General features: G+C 43.2%; 1 protein-coding gene across 2 annotated transcripts in view; it reads right to left on the bottom strand.

Annotated features, from left to right (window-relative positions):
- Positions 1-26,867, bottom strand: part of c2cd2l (c2cd2 like) — a 43,942-nt gene extending 17,075 nt beyond the window's left edge. For both annotated transcript variants that reach the window (XM_065023452.1, XM_029670048.2), the window contains exons 1-4: positions 26,592-26,867; positions 25,700-26,131; positions 415-510; positions 139-258 (exon numbers count right to left, since the gene is read on the bottom strand). In XM_065023452.1, coding sequence (XP_064879524.1) covers positions 139-258; positions 415-510; positions 25,700-26,074 — 591 coding nt within the window. In that variant the 5' untranslated portion in view covers positions 26,075-26,131; positions 26,592-26,867. The remainder of the gene's footprint in view (positions 1-138; positions 259-414; positions 511-25,699; positions 26,132-26,591) is intronic.
- Positions 26,868-27,278: the final 411 nt, after the last annotated feature.

The following is a 27,278-nucleotide window of genomic DNA, read 5'->3' as shown; positions in this document are numbered from 1 at the left end:
GCCTATGAGGTTTCATCCAACGCAGGTACACCATTCCATTTGAGGGCAATTCAATGAAGTGAAAGCTCAACAGGGTTAACTTTTTTTTGAGAGGCACATGCAAACTTACAAATGCAAAACCATGGTGATGTGTCATACCTGGGCCAGCATTGGCTTTATGGTGATCTGGTAGGTATCCATGGAAACAGCTGCAGGTGACTGCTGGGTGACAGTCACAGGGAACGTTACAGTGTCAACCGCACACTTACACTGTAAGACCTGGAGCAGGGAGGGGGAAGAGACCACCATTAGAATCTATAATGTACTAGAAGAAATGAATCTATGAGAAGTTTTGTCTTGATAAAAAATAACACATTATGGGTTCTATATCATGTTAACCTCTAGAAAAGGCATGCATGTTTAGTTGATACTCACCATAGTGGTAGGTGATTGGTCTGTGCAGGTCACACTATCTACAATAGCAGAGGCAGGGAGCTGGAGACTGTTGTCAAAGGTGATCTGGATGGAGCTCTGAGGAAGAGAGAGCAAAAAGCAAAAACATCAGACATTGTACATCAGTCTAATCTAGAGGGCTTATTTAAGTATTTAAGCAGATTTTTGTAGCAATGATACAGATTATAATAGAGTTGGCCTTGCATGGCCTTGCCTGCTCAGGCTTAAACTCCAACAGCTGCTAAGAGACCTCACTATGACTTGACTTAATTGAAATGCAAATACATCAGATTCTGAGCTTTTCCTGCAGTGAAAAGTACCTCTAGTAAACACTCCTCTTGAAACAAATTGCATATGCTTCCCATCAATTAAACAATTCCCAGCACTTCGTACCACCTGAATAAGAGAGATACAATGCCTATGCAAAGCATGTGGCTGACACAAATCCATTGCTTGTATGTGAAAAATGCAAATGCTTCCTTGCAATACCAACAGAATATATTTATTGTAAGAATAGGGACACATTCTCTGTCATAGTACATTAGTTCAAGACCCATGACTTCATGTCCCCATTGAATCCATTCTGTGGCATAATACTACACAGGTTCTCCCATACGTCTGTCTGCTACCACCATCTGTTCCATGTGAGAATGACAGAGCAAAGACTGCAGTCACTTCAGTAAAAAGGAAAATACAGTTAGATTCTCTGTGCTGTTGGCAAGTGCATAGGAATTGGCAAGGAGATGAAACATATGCTCTGAATGCTCCAGTAGCCCGGCTGCCATGGCACGCTCATTGAAAAGGCTTATTTTAATGAACTGCCATGATACATTCACATGTTAATTTCCCTGTTGTGTTGTGGGCAGGGCCAGTGCCATCATCACAGACCAGGTGCACGTGGTTGACAGCAGCAATCGCATCCGGTCTCCATGATGAAAACCAAATCCCACAGTCGGAGAGTTGTCAGTTCGTGTTGATCAAATTCTGCTAGATATTTTGCCAATTGGTAATACATAACCCAGTCAACTAGATTCAGAGCAGAGGTCTGATATTTCAATGTTTTATTTATTTAACCTTTATTTAATTAGGCAAGTCAGTTAAGAACACATTCTTATTTCAAATGATGGCCTACCAGGGAACAATGGGTTAACTGCCTTGTTTAGGGGCAGAATGATAGATTTTTACCTTGTCAGCTCAAAGATTCGATCCAGCAACCTTTCGGTCACTGGCCCACCACTATGCTACCCGCCGCCCCCCCAATATGACTTGAGATTGGAGACCCCTTTGTGAATCTCTGTGTACCGGTGACAGAGGATTAGAAGTTAAGTTTCAATGGGTAGCTTTAACTGTCTCAGGAGGAGAGAGCTGGGAGGGGGAAACAAATCCCCTATTGTCAGAGCATGTGTTGCTCATCGTCTTACTGAAATCGCCATCAAATGGAACTGCAGGGAAGCAAGAGGTGGCTGGTGTGACGCGGCCAGGTTGTGTTTGTGTCTGTGTGTGTGTAAGTACACATGTGCTTGTGTGCATGTTTGTGCATGTGTGGTGAGAGAGGTTCATTGTGCCAACCAAAATGGCTGGAGACAAAAATAGATGCAGCATGAGGTGCATGGAAGGGAGAAACAAGGTACTGTCAGCTCAATCATTCTAACCTACTGTGTACCTCCGTTTTTGCCTGGCCACATTTCTCCTGCCAAATGCCCAGCCACTCCCCCCAAATGTTTCTTCTCCGATATGAGTCTGGATGTGACACCCTTCCCGACCCCTTCTAAAATGTGAACACATTCTAGACTGTGACTGGTCACAGAAACCGATGGGTTGGGCCAGAGCAGGCCTACTTGATGACTTTATCAACATGCGTGGAAGTTAAGCAAACAACAATGGCGGCGGCTACTGGAGAAAAAATGTGTTGCTATCGAAGCAGTTTTACAAAGACTGGAGGAGATACATGCTCTGAAAGAAGAACAGTTTTCAGTGTTGAAGACCTTCCTTAGAGGAGAAGACGTTGTCAGGATTCTTCCCACAGGGTTTGGGAAGAATTTTTATTTTCCAGCAGCCCCTGCTGGTACTCAAAGAAATGGGTTGTCAAAGGCCCATAATCATTGGCATATTCCCATTGATCGCACTGATGGAGGACCAGGTAAATGAAGCTGAAAAAAATAAAATAATAATTGGGGTCAAGGCGATGACACTGACTAAGGGCTTCTATGTCCCTGGCTCATCTGCCAGGGACATAGAAACAAAGGCCACGAGAAACTTTGTCAAGAAGAATGTCACTGATTGGCCTATAGGTGGCGCAGTTACAAGCAGTCTCACTTAAACCCTCATATCCTCCACCTCGTTTGACCTACAAAATTTAAACTTTGTACGTAGGTGTCTTTCCTCATGCTGAACTAATTTGCATGAGGACCCATAAGGTCCATCAGGATAGATTTTCCTTTTTGAAAACCTTTGAAAAACGTCCAAAAGTTTGGGGTCACTTAAAAATGTCCTTGTTTTTTAAAGAAAATTTTAAAAATTGTCCATTAAAATAACATCACATTGGTCAGAAATACAGTGTAGACATTGTTAACGTTGTAAATGACTATTGTAGCTGGAAACGGATGATTTGTTATGGAATATCTACATAGGCGTACAGAGGCCCATTATCAGCAACCATCACTCCTGTGTTCCAATGACACATTGTGTTAGCCAATCCAAGTTCATCATTTAAAAAGGCTAATTGATCATTAGAAAACCCTTTTGCAATTATGTTAGCACAGCTGAAAACTGTTGTTCTGATTAAAGAAGCAAAAAACTGGCCTTCTTTAGACTAGTTGAGTATCTGGAGCATCAGCATTTGTGGGTTTGATTACAGGCTCAAAATGGCCAGAAACAAGGTACTTTCTTCTGAAACTCATCAGTCTATTCTCGTTCTGAGAAATGAAGGCTATTCCATGCGAGAAATTGCCAAGAAACTGAAGATCTCGTATTTAAAGGGCCTCCCTTCACAGAACAGTGCAAACTGGCCCTAACCAGAATAGAAAAGGAGTGGGAGGCCCTGGTACAAAACTGAGCCAGAGGACAAGTATATTAGAGTGTCTAGTTTGAGAAACAGACGCCACACAAGTCCTCAAACTGGCAGCTTCATTAAATAGTACCCGCAAAACATCAGTCTCAATGTCAACAGTGAAGAGGAGACTCCGGGATGCTGGCCTTCTAGACAGAGTTGCAAAGAAAAAGCCATATCCCAGACTGGCCAATAAACATAAAATATTAAGATGGGTAAAAGAACAGACACTGGACAGAGGAACTCTGCCTAGAATGCCAGCATCCCGGAGTCACCTCTTCACTGTTGAGACTGGTGTTTTGCGGGTACTACTTAATGAAGCTGAAAGACATATGGGAGTCCCTAAAGAGTTTGAGAAAATAACGTTGATGGATTCAAAGACGGCCACCAGTAGATGGGTGGAATGTTATTCATATTTTTTTTATTATTAATCATTATTTCAAAAAGCCCTATAATTAATAAACATTACTTCTAAAAACCCGCCGAAAGTCTGGTGTTTCTAAGTTTTGTTATATTTCAGTCTTCTGTGATGTATATTTAGTGTAATATTTGGATGCAATTTATTTTTATATCTAACATGGTACATGGTCTTCCTTTTTTAAGCCCATAACCATGTGTGAGGTGTCAACTTTTGTTTCAACGTAGTTTTGTTTAAGACTTCCAAGAAGCACTCTGTGTGACCCTGATTTGCCAACTGCTGTAAAAGGTATACTTAGTTTGAGAAAAGCTAAGCAATTGGTCAAAAGATGCCGGAGTAAAAAAAAAAAGTATTCTGATTTTACGTGTCCATTTAAGCTACTGTAAATCCACTCCACAGTGGCCTATCAAGTTTGTCATCGCTATCATGGATGTCCCTGGACGTATTGATATTTCAAAAAACAAAAACAAAAAAAACTATTAACAACTCATTCTTTGCATGTGTAACACAAATGCTCAAAGATCATCTGCAATCATCTTATTCTCATGAAACATGTCAGATTCACTCCAGATTTTGTATTTAGACTAATTACAACAGTTTTTAATGTCTTCAATAGATGCTGCATTCAAATATGGTCACACCGGACCTATAGATGCTTGTTAGCACATATGCTAATGCAGAAAATACTTTAAAATCTTCTCATGAACCAAAAGTCACATTGTCTCCAGATGTGGTATTCAAAAAGTGATGAGCGGTGCCTGGTTTTCTCCAGAGGTGACGCTTGTCATTCAGGCCAAAGAGTTCAATCTTGGTTTCATTAGACCAGAGAATCCTTTTTCTCATGGTCTGATAGTCCATCGGGTGCCTTTTGTTTATTCGTTCAATATTTTATACTTTCACATTTATTTGATAAGAAAAATATATATAAAATGCAACATTTCAAAGATTTTACTGAATTACAGTTCATAATAAGGAAATCAGTCCATTTAAATAAATTCATTAGGCCCTAATCTCTGGACTTCACATGACTGGGAATAAAGATATGTGACTCGTTTTAGGAAACTAGGCGTATGTCGCAGGTGAGCCATTTGAACGTAAACTTTTTTTATTATCAAAATGCGTTTTTGGCAGAAATGCCTTCTAGAGCACACTTTCAACAGACTTGTATGCCATCTGTAAATATGAATACAATTGTTAAATTACGAGCCTAGTTGGTTTAGCCACAGAAAAAAAAGACAGCAACCTTCCCTGCTAGCCATGATTGTCTGAGATAATGAGTGGGCTGGACATGCCGAGAGAGGAGTTCGGATTGGTCTGCCATATAGAACGAGTCTGTCTATTTGAGCTGGTCAGTATGTGTAGGTAATCCTGTCTAATGCAGCTTTTTTTAAATCATCACTTAGTAGAACTGCATAAGTGTTGCTCTCCAACACTTATGCAGAGGACCTTATGCAGGTCCTCTCTTTCTGGAAGACCAAGTTTTGAAATCAGTGAAATTAGAGTATGATAGCTAAGGAGATGGAGAAAACCCCAGTCTCCAGATTACATCTTCAATCTAAGGGCAACCATGGCATCTGTGACAGGGAGAGGAGTCCATCCATGATGTATACGTGTAAGATAGCTACATTTTTAGACATTACACATTTCTAATTTTGCCAAAGTTGTTTTAATTTCAAGTTAGTGTACTGTTAGCTAGCTAACGTTATATGTCTGATCTTACTATTTGTATCTCAGAGCCATGCTTTGCTAGTTATAGCCTAATGTCAGCTAGTTAACATTGAACCTGGTTGGTTAGCTACCTGTAGATAAATGCAGGGTAGTATTGTCATGAGTTAGGATTATGGTTCATTGTTTACCTAGATAGGTAGCTACATGTCTTAACAAAAGAGTAAGCATTTAAATAGAATATCACTGTGACAACTGTTGATAGATGTAGCTGGTAAATTCGCTCTGGCTATCTATGCCGATCTCAGAGCACTCTTGTTTGAGTGTGCCAGAGCGCAGAATAACTGACAAATTTACAAATGCTCAACACCCGTTGAATATGGACGTTGTCAGTCAACGTTGGGAAAAAAGCGTAAATTGTTGCCAGCAGCACAGTTGCACTCAACAATGCTCTGGATGACATAAAAACAGCCTAAACATCTCTGCTAGGGCGAGTAAAATGGTCAGTGAATGGTTCTCTTACGCTAGCCAGTTAGCTTGAGTGCCTGACTGTTGTTGTTAGGACAGAACAGAACACTCAATCAACCCTTAAAGAGAAGGGTGGTGCTAAAGATTAAGAGGGTGTGAACAATGCTGAATGGGTGTAGACAAAGAAGAGCTCTCCAGTAGGTACCAAAACACTCAAAGGCCATTTTCTCAAAAGTGAAGTTACAAGTTTATCAACTTTCAAAGCAGGATTACTTTCCCGTTGTTCCTCAACTGCAGTGTATGGAATACCATTTTGTAGCTCTGTGTCTCTGCTTTTATTCAATGTAAAAAAAAATTTTTTTTTTTTTAAACATTTCACATGTGCATCGGTTGGTCACAGATACCTTAATAAACGGTAGGGGCGTGGATCAGAAAACCAGTCAGTATCTGGTGTGACCACCATTTTCCTCATGCAACGCGACACATCTCCTTCGCATAGAGTTGATCAGGATGATTATTGTGGCCTGTGGTATACACTGACTGAACCACCGGATTCATCAATACATACATAGATGATGTGATACCGATGGTGTCTTTCAAAACTTACTGAATTAAAAACCTTAGATTGATTGCAGCCTTGTCAGGAAACTGAAGGAGAGATTGCAAGACACAGGTATAGGGATAAAGTGGAGGAATTCAGCGGTTAGGACACCAGGTGTGTGGCTTCTAAAGATCACGGATTACAAAAAGAAAGCCAGTCACGTCGCAGGACGAGCTAAACACCTTTTGTTTGTAAAAACTCTGAGCTGCAGAGGAGAGCCCCATAGGATAACAAGGGCTACGTGCTTATGGTCTCCACAGAGGACATACAGTGGGGAGAACAAGTATTTGATAACCTGCAAAATCGGCAGGTTTTCTTACTTACAAAGCATGTAGAGGTCTGTAATTTTTATCATAGGTACACTTCAACTGTGAGAGACGGAATCTAAAACAAAAATCCATCACTAGTGTCACAGGAAGGCCAAAAAGAGCATAAAGTACCTCAGCCCCCGAGCCACAGCCTGTTCTCCCCGCTTCCATCACAGTATATGAGCATCATAAATAAATAGTAAAAGGTTAAAAATAAAAAATTTAAATTAAATCATGGCAAAAACTGTCAGACTGGCCAATAGCGTCTACCCCCAGACCATCAGGCTGCTGAATACTAGGCAGCTATCTACCCCTCCTGCTGCACCTTGTATGGACATATACCCTGCGCACACCCTCCAATGGACATTTATCATTGTTACAGTTGTAAATATGTATATGTCATTATTTTTATTACTCGATTGGTTAGACCAATCGCTGAGGACTTTGTTTTGTACAACGCCCCTCATTTTGACATCACCACAAACGACTTCAATGACGACAGTCTCAGACAGAAATATGTAGCGATCATAGAGCAGCAGAAGAGTCATGAGGCAACATCCGTTTGTCCTGGCATATGGAGTGCTTACTCAACAACACACACACACACACACACACACACACACACACACACACATACACACCCCCCCCATAGCTATGCGGTGTGCAGTGAAGGATTTTGATTAGACAGTGACTCGACCCTCCAGTTAATAGAACTTTGCATATACTCTCGGATTTCACTTTGCCTTCAATAATAGCTATGACCATATAATTTCAATAAATCAAAAACATGGCATGACAAACATTTACCCTCACCATGAGGTTAAGCTAGTGTAGAGCAGCATCTGCTGTACTTTCCCCCCACTATTATCAATCACTTTGAATCCCAACACTGTGCACAAAAAAACATTGAAAAGGTCAATACTATCATCCTCAGTCATTTGTGTAATACAATGAGACTACATTCATATATCCTGAGTCATTACAATTAAACTTTTCTTATTTAAATAGTCTAAAATCCATTCTTTACCGCACCTGATGCTATATGGTTGAACAACCAAGTCGTTAAAGATTGGCTTACTCCTCATGTGGGAGAAGTGACAGTCGCGGTTACAGCTTTGTTCTTGAGAGAGTGAGAGTCCTCAACATATCTTCCCACCGGCGCCGACAGAGATGGCCGCCTCGCTTCGCGTTCCTAGGAAACTATGCAGTTTTTTGTTTTTTTACGTGTTATTTCTTACATTAGTACCCCAGGTCATCTTAGGTTTCATTACATACAGTCGAGAAGAACTACTGAATATAAGATCAGCGTCAACTCACCATCAGTACGACCAAGAATATGTTTTCCGCGACGCGATCCTGTGTTCTGCCTTACAAACAGGACAACGGAATGGATCGCATGCAGCGACCCAAGAAAACGACTCCGAAAAAGAGGGAAACGTAGCGGTCTTCTGGTCAGACTCCGGACAAGGGCACATCGCGCACCACTCCCCAGCATTCTTCTTGCCAATGTCCAGTCTCTTGACAACAAGGTTGATGAAATCCGAGCAAGGGTAGCATTCCAGAGGGACATCAGAGACTGCAATGTTCTCTGCTTCACGGAAACATGGCTTACTGGGAAGACGCTATCCGATGCGGTGCAGCCAACGGGTTTCTCCACGCATCGCGCCGACAGAAACAAACATCTTTCTGGTAAGAAGAGCGGCGGGGCGTATGCCTCATGACTAACGAGACATGGTGTGATGAAGGAAACATACAGGAACTCAAATCCTTCTGTTCACCTGATTTAGAATTCCTCACAATCAAATGTAGACCGCATTATCTTCCAAGAGAACTCTCTTCGATTATAATCACAGCCGTATATATCCCCCCCCCAAGCAGACACATCGATGGCTCTGAACGAACTTTATTTAACTCTTTGCAAACTGGAAACCATTTATCCGGAGGCTGCATTCATTGTAGCTGGGGATTTTAACAAAGCTAATCTGAAAACAAGACTCCCTAAATTTTATCAGCATATCGATTGCGCAACCAGGGTTGTAAAACCTTGGATCATTGTTACTCTAACTTCCGCGACGCATATAAGGCCCTGCCCCGCCCCCTTTCGGAAAAGCTGACCACGACTCCATTTTGTTGATCCCTGCCTACAGGCAGAAACTTAAACAAGAGGCTCCCACGCTGAGGTCTGTCCAACGCTGGTCAGACCAAGCTGACTCCACACTCCAAGACTGCTTCCATCACGTGGACTGGGACATGTTTCGTATTGCGTCAGATGGAAATATTGACGAATACGCTGATTCGGTGTGCGAGTTCATTAGAACGTGCGTCGAAGATGTCGTTCCCATAGCAACGATAAAAACATTCCCAAACCAGAAACCGTGGATTGATGGCAGCATTCGCGTGAAACTGAAAGCGCGAACCACTGCTTTTAATCAGGGCAAGGTGTCTGGTAACATGTCCGAATATAAACAATGCAGCTATTCCCTCCGCAAGGCTATTAAACAAGCTAAGCGTCAGTACAGAGACAAAGTGGAATCTCAATTCAATGGCTCAGACACAAGAGGCATGTGGCAGGGTCTACAGTCAATCACGGACTACAAGAAGAAACCCAGCCCAGTCACGGACCAGGATGTCTTGCTCCCAGGCAGACTAAATAACTTTTTTGCCCGCTTTGAGGACAATACAGTGCCACTGACACGGCCTGCAACTAAAACATGCGGTCTCTCCTTCACTGCAGCCGAGGTGAGTAAGACATTTAAACGTGTTAACCCTCGCAAGGCTGCAGGCCCAGACGGCATCCCCAGCCGCGCCCTCAGAGCATGCGCAGACCAGCTGGCCGGTGTGTTTACGGACATATTCAATCAATCCCTATACCAGTCTGCTGTTCCCACATGCTTCAAGAGGGCCACCATTGTAAGTCGCTCTGGATAAGAGCGTCTGCTAAATGACTTAAATGTAAATGTAAAATTGTTCCTGTTCCCAAGAAAGCTAAGGTAACTGAGCTAAACGACTACCGCCCCGTAGCACTCACTTCCGTCATCATGAAGTGCTTTGAGAGACTAGTCAAGGACCATATCACCTCCACCCTACCTGACACCCTAGACCCACTCCAATTTGCTTACCGCCCAAATAGGTCCACAGACGATGCAATCTCAACCACACTGCACACTGCCCTAACCCACCTAGACAAGAGGAATACCTATGTGAGAATGCTGTTCATCGACTACAGCTCGGCATTCAACACCATAGTACCCTCCAAGCTCGTCATCAAGCTCGAGACCCTGGGTCTCGACCCAGCCCTGTGCAACTGGGTACTGGACTTCCTGACGGGCCGCCCCCAGGTGGTGAGGGTAGGCAACAACATCTCCTCCCCGCTGATCCACAAGGGTGCGTTCTGAGCCCTCTCCTGTACTCCCTGTTCACCCACGACTGCGTGGCCACGCACGCCTCCAACTCAATCATCAAGTTTGCGGACGACACAACAGTGGTAGGCTTGATTACCAACAACGACGAGACGGCCTACAGGGAGGAGGTGAGGGCCCTCGGAGTGTGGTGTCAGGAAAATAACCTCACACTCAACGTCAACAAAACTAAGGAGATGATTGTGGACTTCAGGAAACAGCAGAGGGAACACCCCCCTATCCACATCGATGGAACAGTAGTGGAGAGGGTAGCAAGTTTTAAGTTCCTCGGCATACACATCACAGACAAACTGAATTGGTCCACTCACACTGACAGCGTCGTGAAGAAGGCGCAGCAGCGCCTCTTCAACCTCAGGAGGCTGAAGAAATTCGGCTTGTCACCAAAAGCACTCACAAACTTCTACAGATGCACAATCGAGAGCATCCTGGCGGGCTGTATCACCGCCTGGTACGGCAACTGCTCCGCCCTCAACCGTAAGGCTCTCCAGAGGGTAGTGAGGTCTGCACAACGCATCACCGGGGGCAAACTACCTGCCCTCCAGGACACCTACACCACCCGATGTTACAGGAAGGCCATAAAGATCATCAAGGACATCAACCACCCGAACCACTGCCTGTTCACCCCGCTATCATCCAGAAGGCGAGGTCAGTACAGGTGCATCAAAGCTGGGACTGAGAGACTGAAAAACAGCTTCTATCTCAAGGCTATTAGACTGTTAAACAGCCACCATTGAGTGGCTGCTGCCAACACACTGTCATTGACACTGACCCAACTCCAGCCACTTTAATAATGGGAATTGATGGGAAATGATGTAAATATATCACTAGCCACTTTAAACAATGCTACCTTATATAATGTTACTTACCCTACATTATTCATCTCATATGCATACGTATATACTGTACTCTACATCATCGACTGCATCCTTATGTAATACATGTATCACTAGCCACTAACTATGCCACTTTGTTTACTTTGTCTACATACTCATCTCATATGTATATACTGTACTCGATACCATCTACTGTTTGCTGCTCTGTACCATCACTCACTCATATATCCTTATGTACATATTCTTTATCTTCTTACACTGTGTATAAGACAGTAGTTTTAGAATTGTTAGTTAGATTACTTGTTGGTTATCACTGCATTGTCGGAACTAGAAGCACAAGCATTTCGCTACACTCGCATTAACATCTGCTAACCATGTGTATGTGACAAATAAAATTTGATTTGATTTGATTTGAGTCTCTACAGGGGGAATTTATAGAGCGAGATCCTTCCTGAGGACGTCCAGGGTGTCACTTTGTGTTTGCGTCACTGTCCTAAGGCCCACGGGTCTCTGGGTAACTACAGTGCCTTCAGAAAGTATTCACACCCTGTGACGGTTCTCATTTCCGTCACCATCTATTTCAGATTTTCACAAATTACAAGTTACTATTTATTTGTTTACTGAGCACCGGTGTGTGTAATGTGCAACAGAGTGCCATATGAGCGAGGTGTTGGGAGCCGGGGGAAGACAAAACAGTGGGCACACAGCAACCTGTAACAAACAAACAAACACCACATTTTAGTGATCTCTGGTCCATTGTTAAAATGATCCCCTTATATTGTTAAGAGTCGTTATGTTGTGCTCTTTCTGTATTTGAATGTCTGTTAGCTAACTGCATTTGTTTTCAGAACCTGAGCCGTGTACTTAGCTTGATGTGCATTCCATTTGCTTCGTCTCATCCTGGGTGTTGTAAAGGAAGTGATGGCACATTCAGCCCCTTTTTATGAAAGGGTTCCCACCACTGTTGATCATGTGAATTTCTAGAAGTAATTGATAGTCATGACGTTTGATATTATTTGGCAAAGTTCTAGCTGTTAATTCATTAAGGATAATGAGGTAACATGTAAATTGGTGAATATTGAAGTTAATGGATATGTTGGCTTGTTCCACAGTCATGGTATAAAGAACCTGGCAGACACATAAGAAATCCTGCTACGCCCTCCGACGGACCATCAAACCAGCAAAGCATCAATACAGGATTAAGATTGAATCCTACTACTCCGGCTCGATCACGGATTACAAAGGGAAACCCAGGTGGTGAGGGAAGGCAACAACACATCCGCCACGCTGACCCTCAACACGGTGGCCCCTCAGGGGTGCTTGCTTAGTCCCCTCTTGTACTCCATGTTCACAACACGACGCCAACACCATCATTAACTTTGTCAACAACACAACGCAGGTAGGCCTGATCACCGACACCAATGAGACAGCCTATAGGGAGGAGGTCAGAGACCTGGCAGTGTGGTGCTAGGACAACAAAAACTCTCCCTCAACGTCAGTAAGACAAAGGAGCTGATCACCGAGCACACCTCCATTCACATTGATGGGGCTGTATTAGAGTGGGTTGAGAGCTTCAAGTTCCTCAGTGTCCACATCACTAAGGATCTATCATGGTCCAAACACACCAACACAGTCGTGAAGAGGGCACGACAATGCCTCATCCCCCTCAGGAGGTTGAAAAGATTTGGCATGGGTCCGCAGATTCTCATAAAGCTCTGCAGATGCACCTCCGAGAGCATCTTTACTGGCTACATCACCGCTTGGTATGGCAACTGCTTGGCATCTGACCGCAAGGCGCTACAGAGCGTAGTGAGTACGGCCCAGTACATCACTGGGGCTGGGCTCCCTGCCATCCATTACCTCTATACCAGGCGGTGTCAGAGGAAGACTCCAGCCACGCAAGCCACAGACTCTACCCACACACACTTAAATGACAGCCAAACACACATAACATGAACACACACGTATACTGACGCCACACACACACATTTTTACACTTAACACATACGCTGCTGCTAGTCACTTTACCCCTACCTACAGTGGGGCAAAAAAGTATTTAGTCAGCCACCAAAAGTTCTCGGAAAATCACATTGTAGGATTTTTAATTTATTTATTTGCAAATTATGGTGGAAAATAAGTATTTGGTCAATAACAAAAGTTTCTCATACCTCATACCCTTTGTTGGCAATGACAGAGGTCAAACGTTTTCTGTAAGTCTTCACAAGGTTTTCACACACTGTTGATGGTATTTTGGCCCATTACTCCATGCAGATCTCCTCTAGAGCAGTGATGTTTTGGGGCTGTTGCTGGGCAACACGGACTTTCAACTCCCTCCAAAGATTTTCTATGGGGTTGAGATCTGGAGACTGGCTAGGCCACTCCAGGACCTTGAAATGCTTCTTAAGAAGCCACTCCTTCGTTGCCCGGGAGGTGTGTTTGGGATCATTGTCATGCTGAAAGACCCAGCCACGTTTCATCTTCAATGCCCTTGCTGATGGAAGGAGGTTTTCACTCAAAATTTCACGATACATGGCCCCATTCATTCTTTCCTTTACACGGATCAGTCGTCCTGGTCCCTTTGCAGAAAAACAGCCCCAACGCATGATGTTTCCACCCCCATGCTTCACAGTAGGTATGGTGTTCTTTGGATGCAACTCAGCATTCTTTGTCCTCCAAACACAACGAGTTGAGTTTTTACCAAAAAGTTATTGGTTTCATCTGACCATATGACATTCTCCCAATCTTCTCCCAATCTTCTTCTGGATCATCCAAATGCTCTCTAGCAAACTTCAGACGGGCCTGGACATGTACTGGTTTAAGCGGAGGGACAAGTCTGGCACTGCAGGATTTGAGTCCCTGGCGGAGTAGTGTGTGGTAGGCTTTGTTACTTTGGTCCCAGCTCTCTGCAGGTCATTCACTAGGTCCCCCCGTGTGGTTCTGGGATTTTTGCTCACCGCTCTTGTGATAATTTTGACCCCACGGGGTGAGATCTTGCGTGGAGCCCCAGATCGAGGGAGATTATCAGTGGTCTTGTATGTCTTCCATTTCCTAATAATTGCTCCCACAGTTGATTTCTTCAAACCAAGCTGCTTACCTATTGCAGATTCACTCTTTCGAGCCTGGTGCAGGTCTACAATTTTGTTTCTGGTGGCCTTTGACAGCTCTTTGGTCTTGGCCATAGTGGAGTTTGGAGTGTGACTATTTGAGGTTGTGGACAGGTGTCTTTTATACTGAGAACAAGTTCAATCAGGTGCCATTAATACAGGTAACGAGTGGAGGACAGAGGAGCCTCTTACAGAAGAAGTTACAGGTCTGTGAGAGCCAGAAATCTTGCTTGTTTGTAGGTGACCAAATACTTATTTTCCACCATAATTTGCAAATCAATTCATTAAAAATCCTACAATGTGATTTTCTGGATTTTTTTTCCCCCTCATTTTGTCTGTCATAGTTGAAGTATACCTATGATGAAAATTACAGGCCTCTCATCTTTTTAAGTGGGATAACTTGCACAATTGGTGGCTGACTAAATACTTTTTTGCCCCACTGTATGTCAAGGGCTATTCATTACTCGTTTTGTTTGCAGAGTCAATTTAAATATGGACTGTTCTAGCATCTTTAAAAAAATGCACCTAGGCAGACATATTTCTTCATGCTCTATATTTTTTTGTGATGGCATAATGATTTTTGCTGAGGCGCAGCGCCAAAGCTAAATGACTGCGATGGAAACAATCTGGCATACAACAACATATTTCCCACTCCCGCTGGAGTGGAATTGCCCACATGGCATACTGCAGTCGGCAAATCACATGTTTCAATGGATACGCTACTACCCATGACTCATACTGCGTGTTTTACATTTTAAATTAAGTTATATTTTTTGTGCGGCATTAAATCAGAGAGGATTCCCAGATTTCCCACACAAAACCATCTACTGGTGTTGGAAAATGAAGATAAATGTTTTTGAAGGAAGATTTTTGAAGGACGCCATTTGTTGACCAACAAAGCCCCGGTCACAGAAAGAGAGAGAGAACCTTGGTCTTGAGATAATCATCAGGCTATTTATAATTGCAGATCCCCCCCCAGCCACCCATCAGCAGACAGTCTTCTTTCCTTTCCTCCAGATGCACAGTGATGCACACAGTGAGGCTATAACCTGCTCCTCCCAAACTGACCCCACCACCTGTAGTGTAGAGACCACTCAGACAATGGGATGACATTACTGATGATGCAGATGCTAACCAAGCCTTCTCCTACAGCAGTGTCACACCAGCTTGCTCCGAGTACCTTCTTGGCCCTGCTCAGCATAAAGCCTTAATATATAAAACTCAATTCTTTCTTCAAATAGGGTTACTATTTTATACTCGATCTTACTATTCAAATGACGTCACAATTTTGTTTGTCAACATGTCACTAAATGTTTCGGAACCCGGCAATAACACTTCTTCTACTCATAGGCCTTAACCTCTGGCTGAGTAACATCACACAGACAATGCCACAGCTCCTCAATCTCTCATCAAAGGACTTCCAAAATTCTCTCCCAAGGTGGAAGCCGTGAAGCTGTTGCATCACACACTAGTAAACAACTACATCAGAAGAGAGGACCCTCATGTGCATCCATCGGAGGAGAGTACTGTATATGTGCATTTTCTACGTACGCAGTATCAAAGAGGTCAGTGTGTGTTTGTGTGTGTGTGCTTAATTGCTTTAGCATTCTCATGCATAAGTGAAGCTGGAGCCACTATGTTAGTGTTTGTAAGCATCTGCTCTCTCTCTGTGTGCATTAGTCTGGAGCATTACGCTGTGGAATGAGTCCGCCGGTCAGAGCTGTGTCTGTCTGATGTGCGTTGTGTTTTAAATGAAAATCTATATGATCCGCCATCATATGGGCTACCCACCATGTGGATAGGAGCATGTGTTGGTACATTAGCCAGAGGCGTGTACTTATGTTTTTGTACTAGTCAATAGAGGTGATTATAATTGTAATTACACAGCACCATGTGTAATTGTGTGTGTGTGTGCGTCCTCCCAGAGGACGTCCTTCTGTTGACATCCGAGTCACACGTAACCAGCTGTGCTGAGGCCTTATGCCAAATCCCTGGATTACAGAGCGCGAGAGAGACGGGAAAGCTTCTTAGTTTACCCTGTTGATCATCATCATTTAACCGGACACACACACACACACACACACACACACACACTTCTGCATTCCTCCTCTCCAGTCTTTCTCCCATTCACATAGGCATTGCACTCCTGTGAGCAGTCTCCATCAGCAGCACACCAGTGGTAATCGGACTAAAATGGCACTGTGGAATTGTGTTTGCAGAACCGATTAACACGAATGACAATATCCTGATCCAGCATCTTCAGGAGAGTGGGGGTACACCCGTGTCCGTCACACCAAATGATGTGTGGGTATCGACGCCAAAGTCTGTGTGTGGAAATGGAACACATCCATCACATAGTATCAGACACTTGGATGCCAGGACAGCCCAGACCCGCACGGCACACGCACGCAGACATACACACACTCGTGTGTCCCTGGCTTCCTCACCTACAGTGCATTTGGAAAGTATTCAGACCCCTTGATTTTTTTTCCACGTTGTTCCATTACAGCCTTATGCGTCTGTGTCTTGGGGTCAGAAAGGGCTTTCTTCTGGCAACCCTTCCAAAGAGCCTGTGGTTGTGGAGGTGGCATCTGATGGTGCTTTTTGAAACCTGGTGACCCCAAGATGCCACCAAGATCTGCAATTATTTCACAGTGATTCTTGGGGATAATGACACAGTGAAAACAGGTAAAAAAACAGAAATACCTTATTTACATAAGTATTCAGACCCTTCGCTATGAGACTTAAAATTGAGCTCAGGTGCATCCTGTTTCCATTGATCATCATTGAGATGTTTCTACAACTTGATTAGAGTCCACCTGTAAATCCACCTGGTAAATTCAATTGATTGTATATGATTTGGAAAGGCACACCCTGTTTATATAAGGTCCCACAGTTGACAGTGTACTGCATGTCAGCGCAAAAACCAAGCAGTGATGTCGAAGGAATTGTCCAAGGAGCTCAGAGACAGGATTGTGTCGAGGCACAGATCTGGGGAAGGGTACCAAAAAATGTCTGCAGCATTGAAGGTCCCCAAGAACACAGTGGCCCCCATCATTCTTAAATGGAAGAAGTTTGGAACCCCCAAGACTCTTCCTAGAGCTGGCCGCCCGGCCATACTGTACAATCGGAAGAGAAGGCCCTTGGTCAGGGAGTTGTCCAAGAACCCAATGGTCACTCTGACAGAGCTCCAGAGTTCCTCTGTGGAGATGGTTGTCCTTCTGGAAAGTTATCCCATCTCAACCATCAACCATCTCAAATAAATCAGGCCTTTATGGTAGTGGCCAGAAGGAAGCCACTTCTCAGTAAAAAAAACATGACTTCAGAAATAGGTTCAGATTGAACATTAATCACTCAGTTTTGAGTAAGATAGTATTTCCAGGTTCTGCTGTGTTTCTTATGCAGGTTTTGTTTGTTAGAAGTTTTTTTCTTGATAATCCTTGGTAGTAAGGTTTGGATGTTGAGGTTAGAATCCGGTACCCTTCCCCACAGATCTGGGGAAGGGTACCAAAACATTAATGCAGCATTTTTTTTTTTTTTTTAAACCTTTATTTAAATAGTCAAGTCAGTTAAGAACAAATTCTTATTTACAATGACGGCCTAGGAACAGTAGGTTAACTGCCTTGTTCGAACGACCAATTTTTACCTTGTCAGCTCAGGGATTCGATCTAGCAACTTTTCGGTTACTGGCCCAATGCTCTAACCATTAGGCTACCTGCCGCCCACTTGGAATTTGCCAAAAGTCACCTAAAGGACTCTGACCATGAGAAATAAGATTCTCTGGTCTGATGAAACCAAGATTGAACTCTTTGACCTGAATGCCAAGCGTCAAACCTGGCACCATCGCTACAGTGAAGCACGATGGTGCAGCATCATGCTGTGGGATGTTTTTCAGAAGCAGAGACTGGGAGACTAGTCAGGATCGAGGGAAAGATGAACGGAGCAAAGTACTGAGAGATCCTTTTATTTATTTTTATTTTTACCCCGTTGTCTTCCCAATTTCGTGATATTCAATTGGTATTGTCCCATCACTGCAACACCCGTACAAACTCGGGAGAGGCGAAGGTCGAGAGTCATGTGTCCTCCAACCCTGACAAGACGCACTGCTTCTTGACACACTCTCGTTCAACCCGGAAGCCAGACGCACCAATGTGTTGGAGGAAACACTGTACAACTGGCAACCGAAGTCAGCGTGCATCCGCTCCGGCCCACCACAAGGAGTCGTTAGAGGGCGATGGGACAAGGACATCCCGGCCAGCCAAACCCTCCCCTAACCCGGATGATGCTGGGAAAATTGTGCGCTGCCTCATGGGTCTCCCGGTCACGGCTGGCTGCGACACAGCCTGGGATCAAACCCGGGTCTGTAGTGACAGCTCAAGCATTGCGATGCAGTGCCTTAGACCGTTGCGCCACTCGGGAGGCCTACAGAGAGATCCTTGATGAAAACCTGCTCCAGAGAGCTCAGGACCTGACTGAGGTGAAGGTTAACCTTCCAACGGGACAACGACCCTAAGCACACAGCCAAGACAACGCAGGAGTGGCTTCGGGACAAGTCTTTGAATGTCCTTGAGTGGCCCAGCCAGAGCCCGAACATCTCTGGAGAAACGTGAAAATAGCTGTGCAGCGACGCTCTCCATTCAACCTGACAGAGCTTGAGAGGATCTGTGGCGAAGAATGGGAGAAACTCCCCAAATCCAGGTGTGCCAAGCTTTTACCATCATACCCAAGAAGACGAGGCTGTAATCGCTGCCATAGGTGCTTCAACAAAGTACTGAGTAAAGGGTCTGAATACAGTGTTTTATTTTTAATACATTTGCAAAAAATTATAAAAAAATGTTTTTGCTTTGTCATTATGTGTGTGTGGATTAATGAGAAATAAACAACAATTTAATCAATTTTAGAATAAGAATGTAATGTAACAAAATGTGGAAAAAGTCCAGATGTATGAATACTTTCTGAATGCAAGCTCTTAGCCTCAAAGTGTCTGCGTGTTTGGGCCATAGTTTACAGCATGACAGCCTAGTTCCAAGCAAAGACGGACTTGGGTGTACACTCAGGTTAAGGCTATGGTAGCCTCAGTTGATTCCATGCTCCCTGCACGACACGTGGGAATGAGACCTGGGAGTTTGGTAATGCAAGACTAATAAGGCCATGGGACTCTACCGTGTGATGTCAGGTGGTGACATACTGTATTGCCTAGAGTGTATCAGAAAACAAAGACAGACATGACATACTTATTTATGAGTAAGATACAACTTTTCTAATTTCTATTACAAAATATAGCCTTTGGTGGATTATCACATATCTGATGATGCTGTGTAGGATATGGTAATGGTAATCTTGGTGGTAATTTTACACTTGAATAGACATGTCTTCATAGCACAACAAGTATTCTATAACAACATGAGTGGATGGTGCCAGAGCAGCACTTTAGGATAATGTAATAAAATTACTCAGGTTTCTCCATCCCGACGTAACGACCATGTAATGACACTGATCCCTATTTTGCCCGATGCAGAAACATAATCGTGACAGTGCACAGGTCAGTGTGAACGTGAGTCAGTCGCAGACACCATGGTTTGGGACTGTTGCCAAGGTATCTGTTACCGAGTGTCCAGGGCAACATGCCTGGCAGGTGCCTGTGTGTGAGGAGCGGAGAGCTTGATGACGGTGACATGGCTCGCCCCTTGGTTAAGGCTGTTACGGTGACCATTTTACCGCCACGAGTCATGAAGGCAGTCAAATTTCATGTGAGCGTTTAGTCATGGTAATTAGGCTTCTCCAAGCTCCGATGCTGCTGATGGTCATTAGTAGCCTACCAAACCTGCTAACTGCCTGGTACTCCGTGTAATCGGTGCTGTACCGCTGTAACTGCGTGATTGATTTAGACTATAGACATGTACTTCGGAGATCTTGAGAAAAAAACAATACACTAATATTGCAGGTAGCCATGACAGCCTTTAATAATAGAACGCTTGTGACCACACACACACACACTAGAGGTTGACCGATTAATCAGAATGGCCGATTTCAAGTTTTCATAACAATTGGAAATCGGTATTTTTGGGCGATGTTCTCATGTTCTGAGCAAGGAACTGAAACGTTAGCTTTCTTACATAGCACATATTGCACTTTTACGTTCTTCTCCAACACTTTGTTTTTGCATGATTTAAACCCCCCCCAAAAATTAAATATAAATCGGCATCGGCTTTTTTGGTCCTCCAATAATCGGTATCGGTGTTGAAAAATCATAATCGGTCGACCTCTAAACACACACATCTAAATATTTCACTTTGGAAAAAAAACATCTTAAGTAGAAATAGAATGAAACAAACAGGCATTCTATTTTTGCTCTATTATAGGTGGCCACTATAGTAGACATCGATCAAGTGCACAAGGCTACATGTGTGCAAAAATAACGTTCACTGAGTAAAAAAATGCAATAATCCCCCAAGACTCACATGTGTTACTGTCAAGTTCAAAACAACAAAAGCAATATCTTTGGGCAAACCTGCACATTATTACATTGTACACTTTTTGCCTGTGGAATCTTTGTTGGAATAATTGACCTCTTTCAGGCAGAGAGTACACCTGGCATACCCCTTTTTATCCACTGTATTGAAAAAGTGAGAAAGATGGAAAGTGGCATCCAGCCTATTTTGGATTCAAAACAACAAATTTTGGCCGAAAGGTGACTAGTTTGCATCCCTGGGACATTCGCACTTATAGCCTTATAGCCTGTTCACATTGCTGCGCTTATAATGTGAAGAAATAGCCTAATAGTTTATGAACATTTTAAGCTAAACGTTCTCACCTGTTGAGTCAGGCTCATTGCTTAAAATAGTTTTTTTAATGCTAGTGTTGTATTAATTTGGTATCTATCGCATCCCACAACAGTCCCGGACTATGTTTGTAATATTTATTTGTCCCACAGAATAGGTCAACTTTTGTACTATGGGGGATAGTAGATTGACATAAACTAGTGCTTTTGCTGTTTGTTAGGCCTACTCATATTCTTGGCTGACGAAAAGTAAATGTGGACAGTTCTTCCAATATCTTCAATATGCGTCTTGGAATTGGATAAGGATAATCAAGATTTCATAATTATTGGCACTCCTCATTTAGTACTTAGTGCAACCACCTCTGGCAAGGATAACGGCATGGAGTCAGGTTTAATGTTTGACAAGGTTAAGGAACACATTTGGAGGGATTTTGGATCATTCCTCTATGCAGATCCTTTCAAGATCCTTCACATTCTTGGGTTTGCGCTTATCAACTGCCCTCTTCAAGTCAGCCCACAGGTTTAGGATTGGATTGAGGTCCGGCGACTAAGATGGCCATGGCAGAACATTGGTTCTGTGACAACAAAATCATTTCTGTGTGGATCTTGAGGTATGTTTTGGGTCATTGTCTTGTTGGAAAGTCCACCTACGGCCAAGTCACAGCCTTCTGGCAGAGGCAACCTGATTGTCAGCCAAAATTGCCTGATACTTGGTGGAATTCATTATGCCATTAATCTTAACCAGTGCCCATGGACCTCTGGAATTAAAACAGCCCCAAATCATCACTGACCCAACACCATATTTCACCGTGGGTATGAGATGCCTCTCCTTGTATGCATCTGTATCAATGCCAAACATTCCAATGCTGTATCTGACCAAAACGTTCAATTTTGGAGAGCACCTTCTTCTAGTCATAATTGAAATGACGTCTGGCAAACTCCAAGTGCTTGCGTCTGTGTCTTGGGGTCAGAAAGGGCTTTCTTCTGGCAACCCTTCCAAAGAGCCTGTGGTTGTGGAGGTGGCATCTGATGGTGCTTTTTGAAACCTGGTGACCCCAAGATGCCACCAAGATCTGCAATTATTTCACAGTGATTCTTGGGGATTTTGTTGCTTCTCTCACCATCCTCCTCCCTATCATCGGGGGCAAAATGCATTTCAGTCCTCTACCCGTGAGGTTTTCAAATGTTCCGTATCTTTTGAATTTTTTTATAATTGCCCTGACAGTGTTCAGTGGTATATTCAATTGTTTGTGGATATTCTTGTAGCCACTACCAGATTAATAAAGGTATATGACCATCTGTCTCTTTTGAACTGCCAGTTCATTTGTTTTCTTCATGGTGTTGGATGACAAAGGGATATTTGTATTTTGTATTTATTATGGATCCCTATTAGATCAGGGCCTAACATACTTTTCCTGGGGTCTAGCAAAATTAAGGCAGTTTATACAATTTTTAAAAACATTACAATACATTCACAGATTTCATAACATACTGTGTGCCCTCAGGCCCCTACTCCACCACTACCACATATCTACAGTACTAAATCCATGTGTATGTATAATGCGTATGTCATTGTGTGTGTGTGTGTGTGTGTGTAAGCATGTGTCTGTGTTTGTGTTGCTTCACACTCCACTTTCAGCCAGGAGAGATTGACACGCATATTATTAATATTAGCCAGCGTGTTACCTCATTTTTATACACTAGTGAAACAGGAAGTGATGTAACGGCTCAATATAGTTCCTTAATACTTAGATAAACTTAAATAAGTGGAATTTAATTCCTGATTTAATTTTGGTAGTTGTTATTTACAATAATCTTTAAGGATGCCATTAATTGTGAAACCTTGATTTGGAGGACATTGATTTTTAATTAAATCAATAAATAATTTTGGTGGGTTTCATTGAAACATTAATAAAGTACAGTATTTCTCATATGTTAGTATTTTGAGTTTCTCTATAATTACATGGTTTATATTTTGTGCATTGCCAGTCAGGGGTGCCAGTCATTTGAGCCCACTGTCGCATAGCCAGATCAGGGCCTAACATAAGGACAACTCAGAGTATGCTATTCTGTTCTTCTGAAATAGACTACATTTTCTTAATATCATGTTTCTTTAGACCCTCTAAAATAAATTGATTTATTGTGATGGTATAGGCTACATTACATGGATTTATTTGACTTTTTAAAATGTAGATGTTCCAAAGGTCTGCATCAGTGGCTTGTAGGCTATGCATAGAAGACAGGAGATGCTAAATGTGTTTATGTTAATCAATTACTGCGAGACTAGCAGATATTTGCTTGACAATCACCGGCTGACAAAATGGCATGACCGCCACAGCCCTACCCTTGGTTATCTAACACTTGTCATACTGTAGCAGCACAACCCTTCCGGCTGGTTTTTCAGGTCAGGTGTATTTGAAGATGAGGGGAGCTGGTAAGGAGGAACCAAAGACCTCTTACTAAGACACAGGCATGTGACCACCTCATGCTAAACACCACAGGTTCATTGTGGAGCTGTGTTTTGCCTTCAAATACAGTAGGTCATAGGTTCAAATGTGGGTTAATATACATACAGTCCATTAAGTCGAGTAAGAGTCTGTTGTTGGGCCTAGCAAAATGAGGGGGGTGAACACTGTTATTGGATGATTGTGTGAGGTCAACATGTAAGGCTTTAGTCGGTGAAGGATACAATGACATTCCTTCTACAACCAACCTACTCACAGATGTAAAATTTACCAGAGACTTTGATGTGCTTGGGATGCCAAGTTGCCCACACAAAATACTTGTTGGCCTAATCCAAGATAGCACACAGATTACACCAATGAGAGTTGATTGCGGGTTTTTTCGTAACGCAGAGGAAATAGCAACATTAGGTGCCTCTATCAGCTTTGGCAGTTAGCCAGAGTACAAATTAAACACCACATGGGTAAACAGCTTTTTTCTGATGCGGTCTTGTCCTTGTCTTCTCCTGGCGCATTTATTTGCAGACTGGCTGTGAAATGTAAGCAAAAAATGATGTAACCGTGTTCTTAACCCCCTGACAACGGGGAGGCTATATCTTGGTTGCTGAACAAGCACTAGTATTTAATTCGCTAGGCAGAGGGGTGGAAACGGTGTGCAAAGCATTTAACTTAACAAGCCTTCTGTTCTCTATAAAACACCCATTTGACCCTCTTTGATTAGAAAGAGAGTTCCGTTGCAGAGCTTGTTGAAGGAATATAACAGTGTGGCATATATGAAGTGATACATTCTACAAGAATGCTTTTGGACCATGCCTCAACATTATAATTGCATCTGATCAATTGCACCAGGATGTTATTGTTGGCTGCATTGACGTAACACACAAACTGGATTTTCCTCTATGTCTTCCTGGACTAGACTTACAGGGTTTTGTTGACGCTCTGGTCTTTGTACAGTACCATCTTTGGGTCTACAATAGCCTTTGTAGGTCAGAACAAGAGGAGAGCTCTGAGCAGTGTCCCCTTTCACCCTAGGGAGTTGCAGTTCGACTACCTTTAAACTAACACACATACACACACAAAAACGCGCATGGACGCACGCACACAGCACACACATTTTGAGCTGACTGGTGGTAGTTTGAGCCCCTTTAAACTTTAACACGCACACATTCTTACACATGCACTCACCCACACAGATCGTGGTCGAAGGTGCCCACTAGGGCAGTAGACGGAGCAGTGGGATTTGATACAGGCACATCAAACGTAGAGTTTGAATAAAGTAAGAGTACATGGTGTCCACCGCAAACACAGGACTTACAACAGTAGGGGGTAGACGGTCTCTTTGTGACTGGCAGCATGACAGGGAGAAATGAAAGGGTTTTCTAGGCTCTGACTTTGTACTTAAAGTGGATGTGCATTACCCAGTAATAGAGAAATTGTGTATTGGCATCCATTTGAGTGCATACATTCATCAGAGAGAGTGGCTGCTTATTTCAGCCCTTTCCTTGATACCACCATCTCTGTGTTGCCATACAGGTGAAAAGGGATAGTTATTGATTATATAACACATGGTCGGCATTCCAAATGGCACCCTATTCACTACATAGTGCACTACTTTTGACCTGAGCGCTATGGGCCCTGGTCAAAAATAGTGCACCATGTAGGGAATATGGTGCCATTTGGGACAGATGAACGTTCATACTTTGGACTTTGTGGGATTGTCTCACACCCACAGAAATAAGTTGAACATATTATAACACATCTCTATGGTCTCACCACTCACATGTGGATTGATTCAGTGCGGTTACACAATAACCGGTCTCTCTCGCCTGCTTATCGTGACACTCAAACTCCCACACAAAACTCCAACAATGAGATGCACTGCCCACCTCCCTGCCTGCTGCCTGGAATGATGGAGATACCACTGCCTACACATACTTACAGCACACAGACACACATTATGGCACAATGTTTTCAGATTTCAACATTGCAACTGCTGCTGTGTTGCTTGACAGTTAATGTCAAAACAAGCAATCTGTAACAGGCTAATTATATATTGGGTTTTGATGCTCAATGCTCTTATCGACATGATTTCGAACACGTCTAATGAATTAGTCAATCTTGCCATAGAACGGCCAGGAGCAACAACAAAAATAACTTACCCCATGTCTGCAGGCTTGTTCATTGAGAACTTTGACCCAAGCCCTCTGCCAATGTTCCCGGAAAGACTTGAAGGAGAACAGTGATGTGAGCAGACCCTTCACCCCAGCCTCGGACGCTGCTCCTCCTCGATCCCGTCCGAGCCAGAGCTTGAGCAGGGTGCCCCACACACCCCCAGCCTGAGTCCGGTGGGAGAGGGTGATAGGTGGGAGTAGCCTGGATGTGGCACCCCAGCCCTGGGTGAGTGACTTGGGGCTCGTCGGGTGTAGTACATCCAGGGAGTACTGGACAAGCCAGGCCAACACGATGAGTAGGGAGGCCAGGAAAAGACCCATCAGGCACAGCCAGTTTATGTACCAGAGCATCTCCATCATCATCTAGGGCTTCTCATATCATCAGACTGGAGGATTAAGTTTGGGTCTTCTTTTGTATGCCTATAGGGGTGGAGGGCCAGAGAACAGTCATTTAGGTTTACATATTTCAAGAGCATATTTATTAATAATGTATGAAGAAATATTCAAGAAAGATTGGACTAATTAGGTTGGTTATTTGAAATGAACCTGAATAGATCTAGCCATGACAAGAATCACAAGTTAGATTTGTAAATGCATGACAACTGTAATTACAACTGTGTGTTACTAAAATGCTCTGCACTTATGGCAGTATAGGCTGTAGTCACATGCAAAACGCTGCATGTGTGTTTGCAGGCACATTGCGTCGTCATATCAAAAGGTTGCCATATTTAGTAACACAGCATGCATTACGTAACTCTACAGTAGAATAAACCATGCATAAATAAAACAAATGCTGGTGCTATATTGTTGCTCTTGATTGAAGAGTGAGTGTATCGTATTGCAATAGCCTTTAAAATAGTAAAACACGGAATTAGCCTACAGTGTAATTCACGAAAGGTCGGATCTGACAGCGCCACCATTTAAGTCAGTGGAGGCATCGACAGCAAGAAATCGGTAACCGCGGGATACATTGTGTCCGTCATCCGAATGTGCTTCTGTTGTCATGATCAGCGGTTGTGCCGTTTCCCGATCAATGTGCAACTGCTATTTATATCCTCAATAAGTTGCATGATTGGATATCAACTGTTTTATAGCCTCCGATCATCCGATCCAGTACAAATCCGGCAATGGTACGCTATTGCGCAGTAACTGATGAACTGTCAAGTCGCACAAACAGCGCGTGCACAACCACTCTGAACCATACATTTAAAGGGCCACGCAACATTTTATTTTTCGGCAAGTCCTCCTTGGACGCGCACCAATGATGTATATCAACCCTGGATTGCTTTTGTTACTATTGGCCATTTCAAGGCATTTCAAAGCTGCCGGTAGGCCATATTGGCACTTCCCAGTAGACGCAGGCCTCCATATGGAATGAATGGAATTCTACAGTATTTCAATTACACTTTTCAAGGACGTGTATTTGTGTATTTGTTGTTATTGTAGTGGGGTCAGTAACATTAGTCATCTCAAAAAATGATACTCCAAGGAAAATGTTTTTATATGCACCTTAAAAGTGTCTATACATTAAGTTGTTTGTAAGATAATAAATATGGCAAAAATGAAT

Source organism: Oncorhynchus nerka, linkage group LG10 (genome assembly GCF_034236695.1).
Source record: "Oncorhynchus nerka isolate Pitt River linkage group LG10, Oner_Uvic_2.0, whole genome shotgun sequence".
Lineage (NCBI taxonomy): Eukaryota > Metazoa > Chordata > Actinopteri > Salmoniformes > Salmonidae > Oncorhynchus > Oncorhynchus nerka.
Note: the sequence above shows the minus strand (reverse complement) of the source record. Positions and strands in the feature narration are given on the sequence as shown.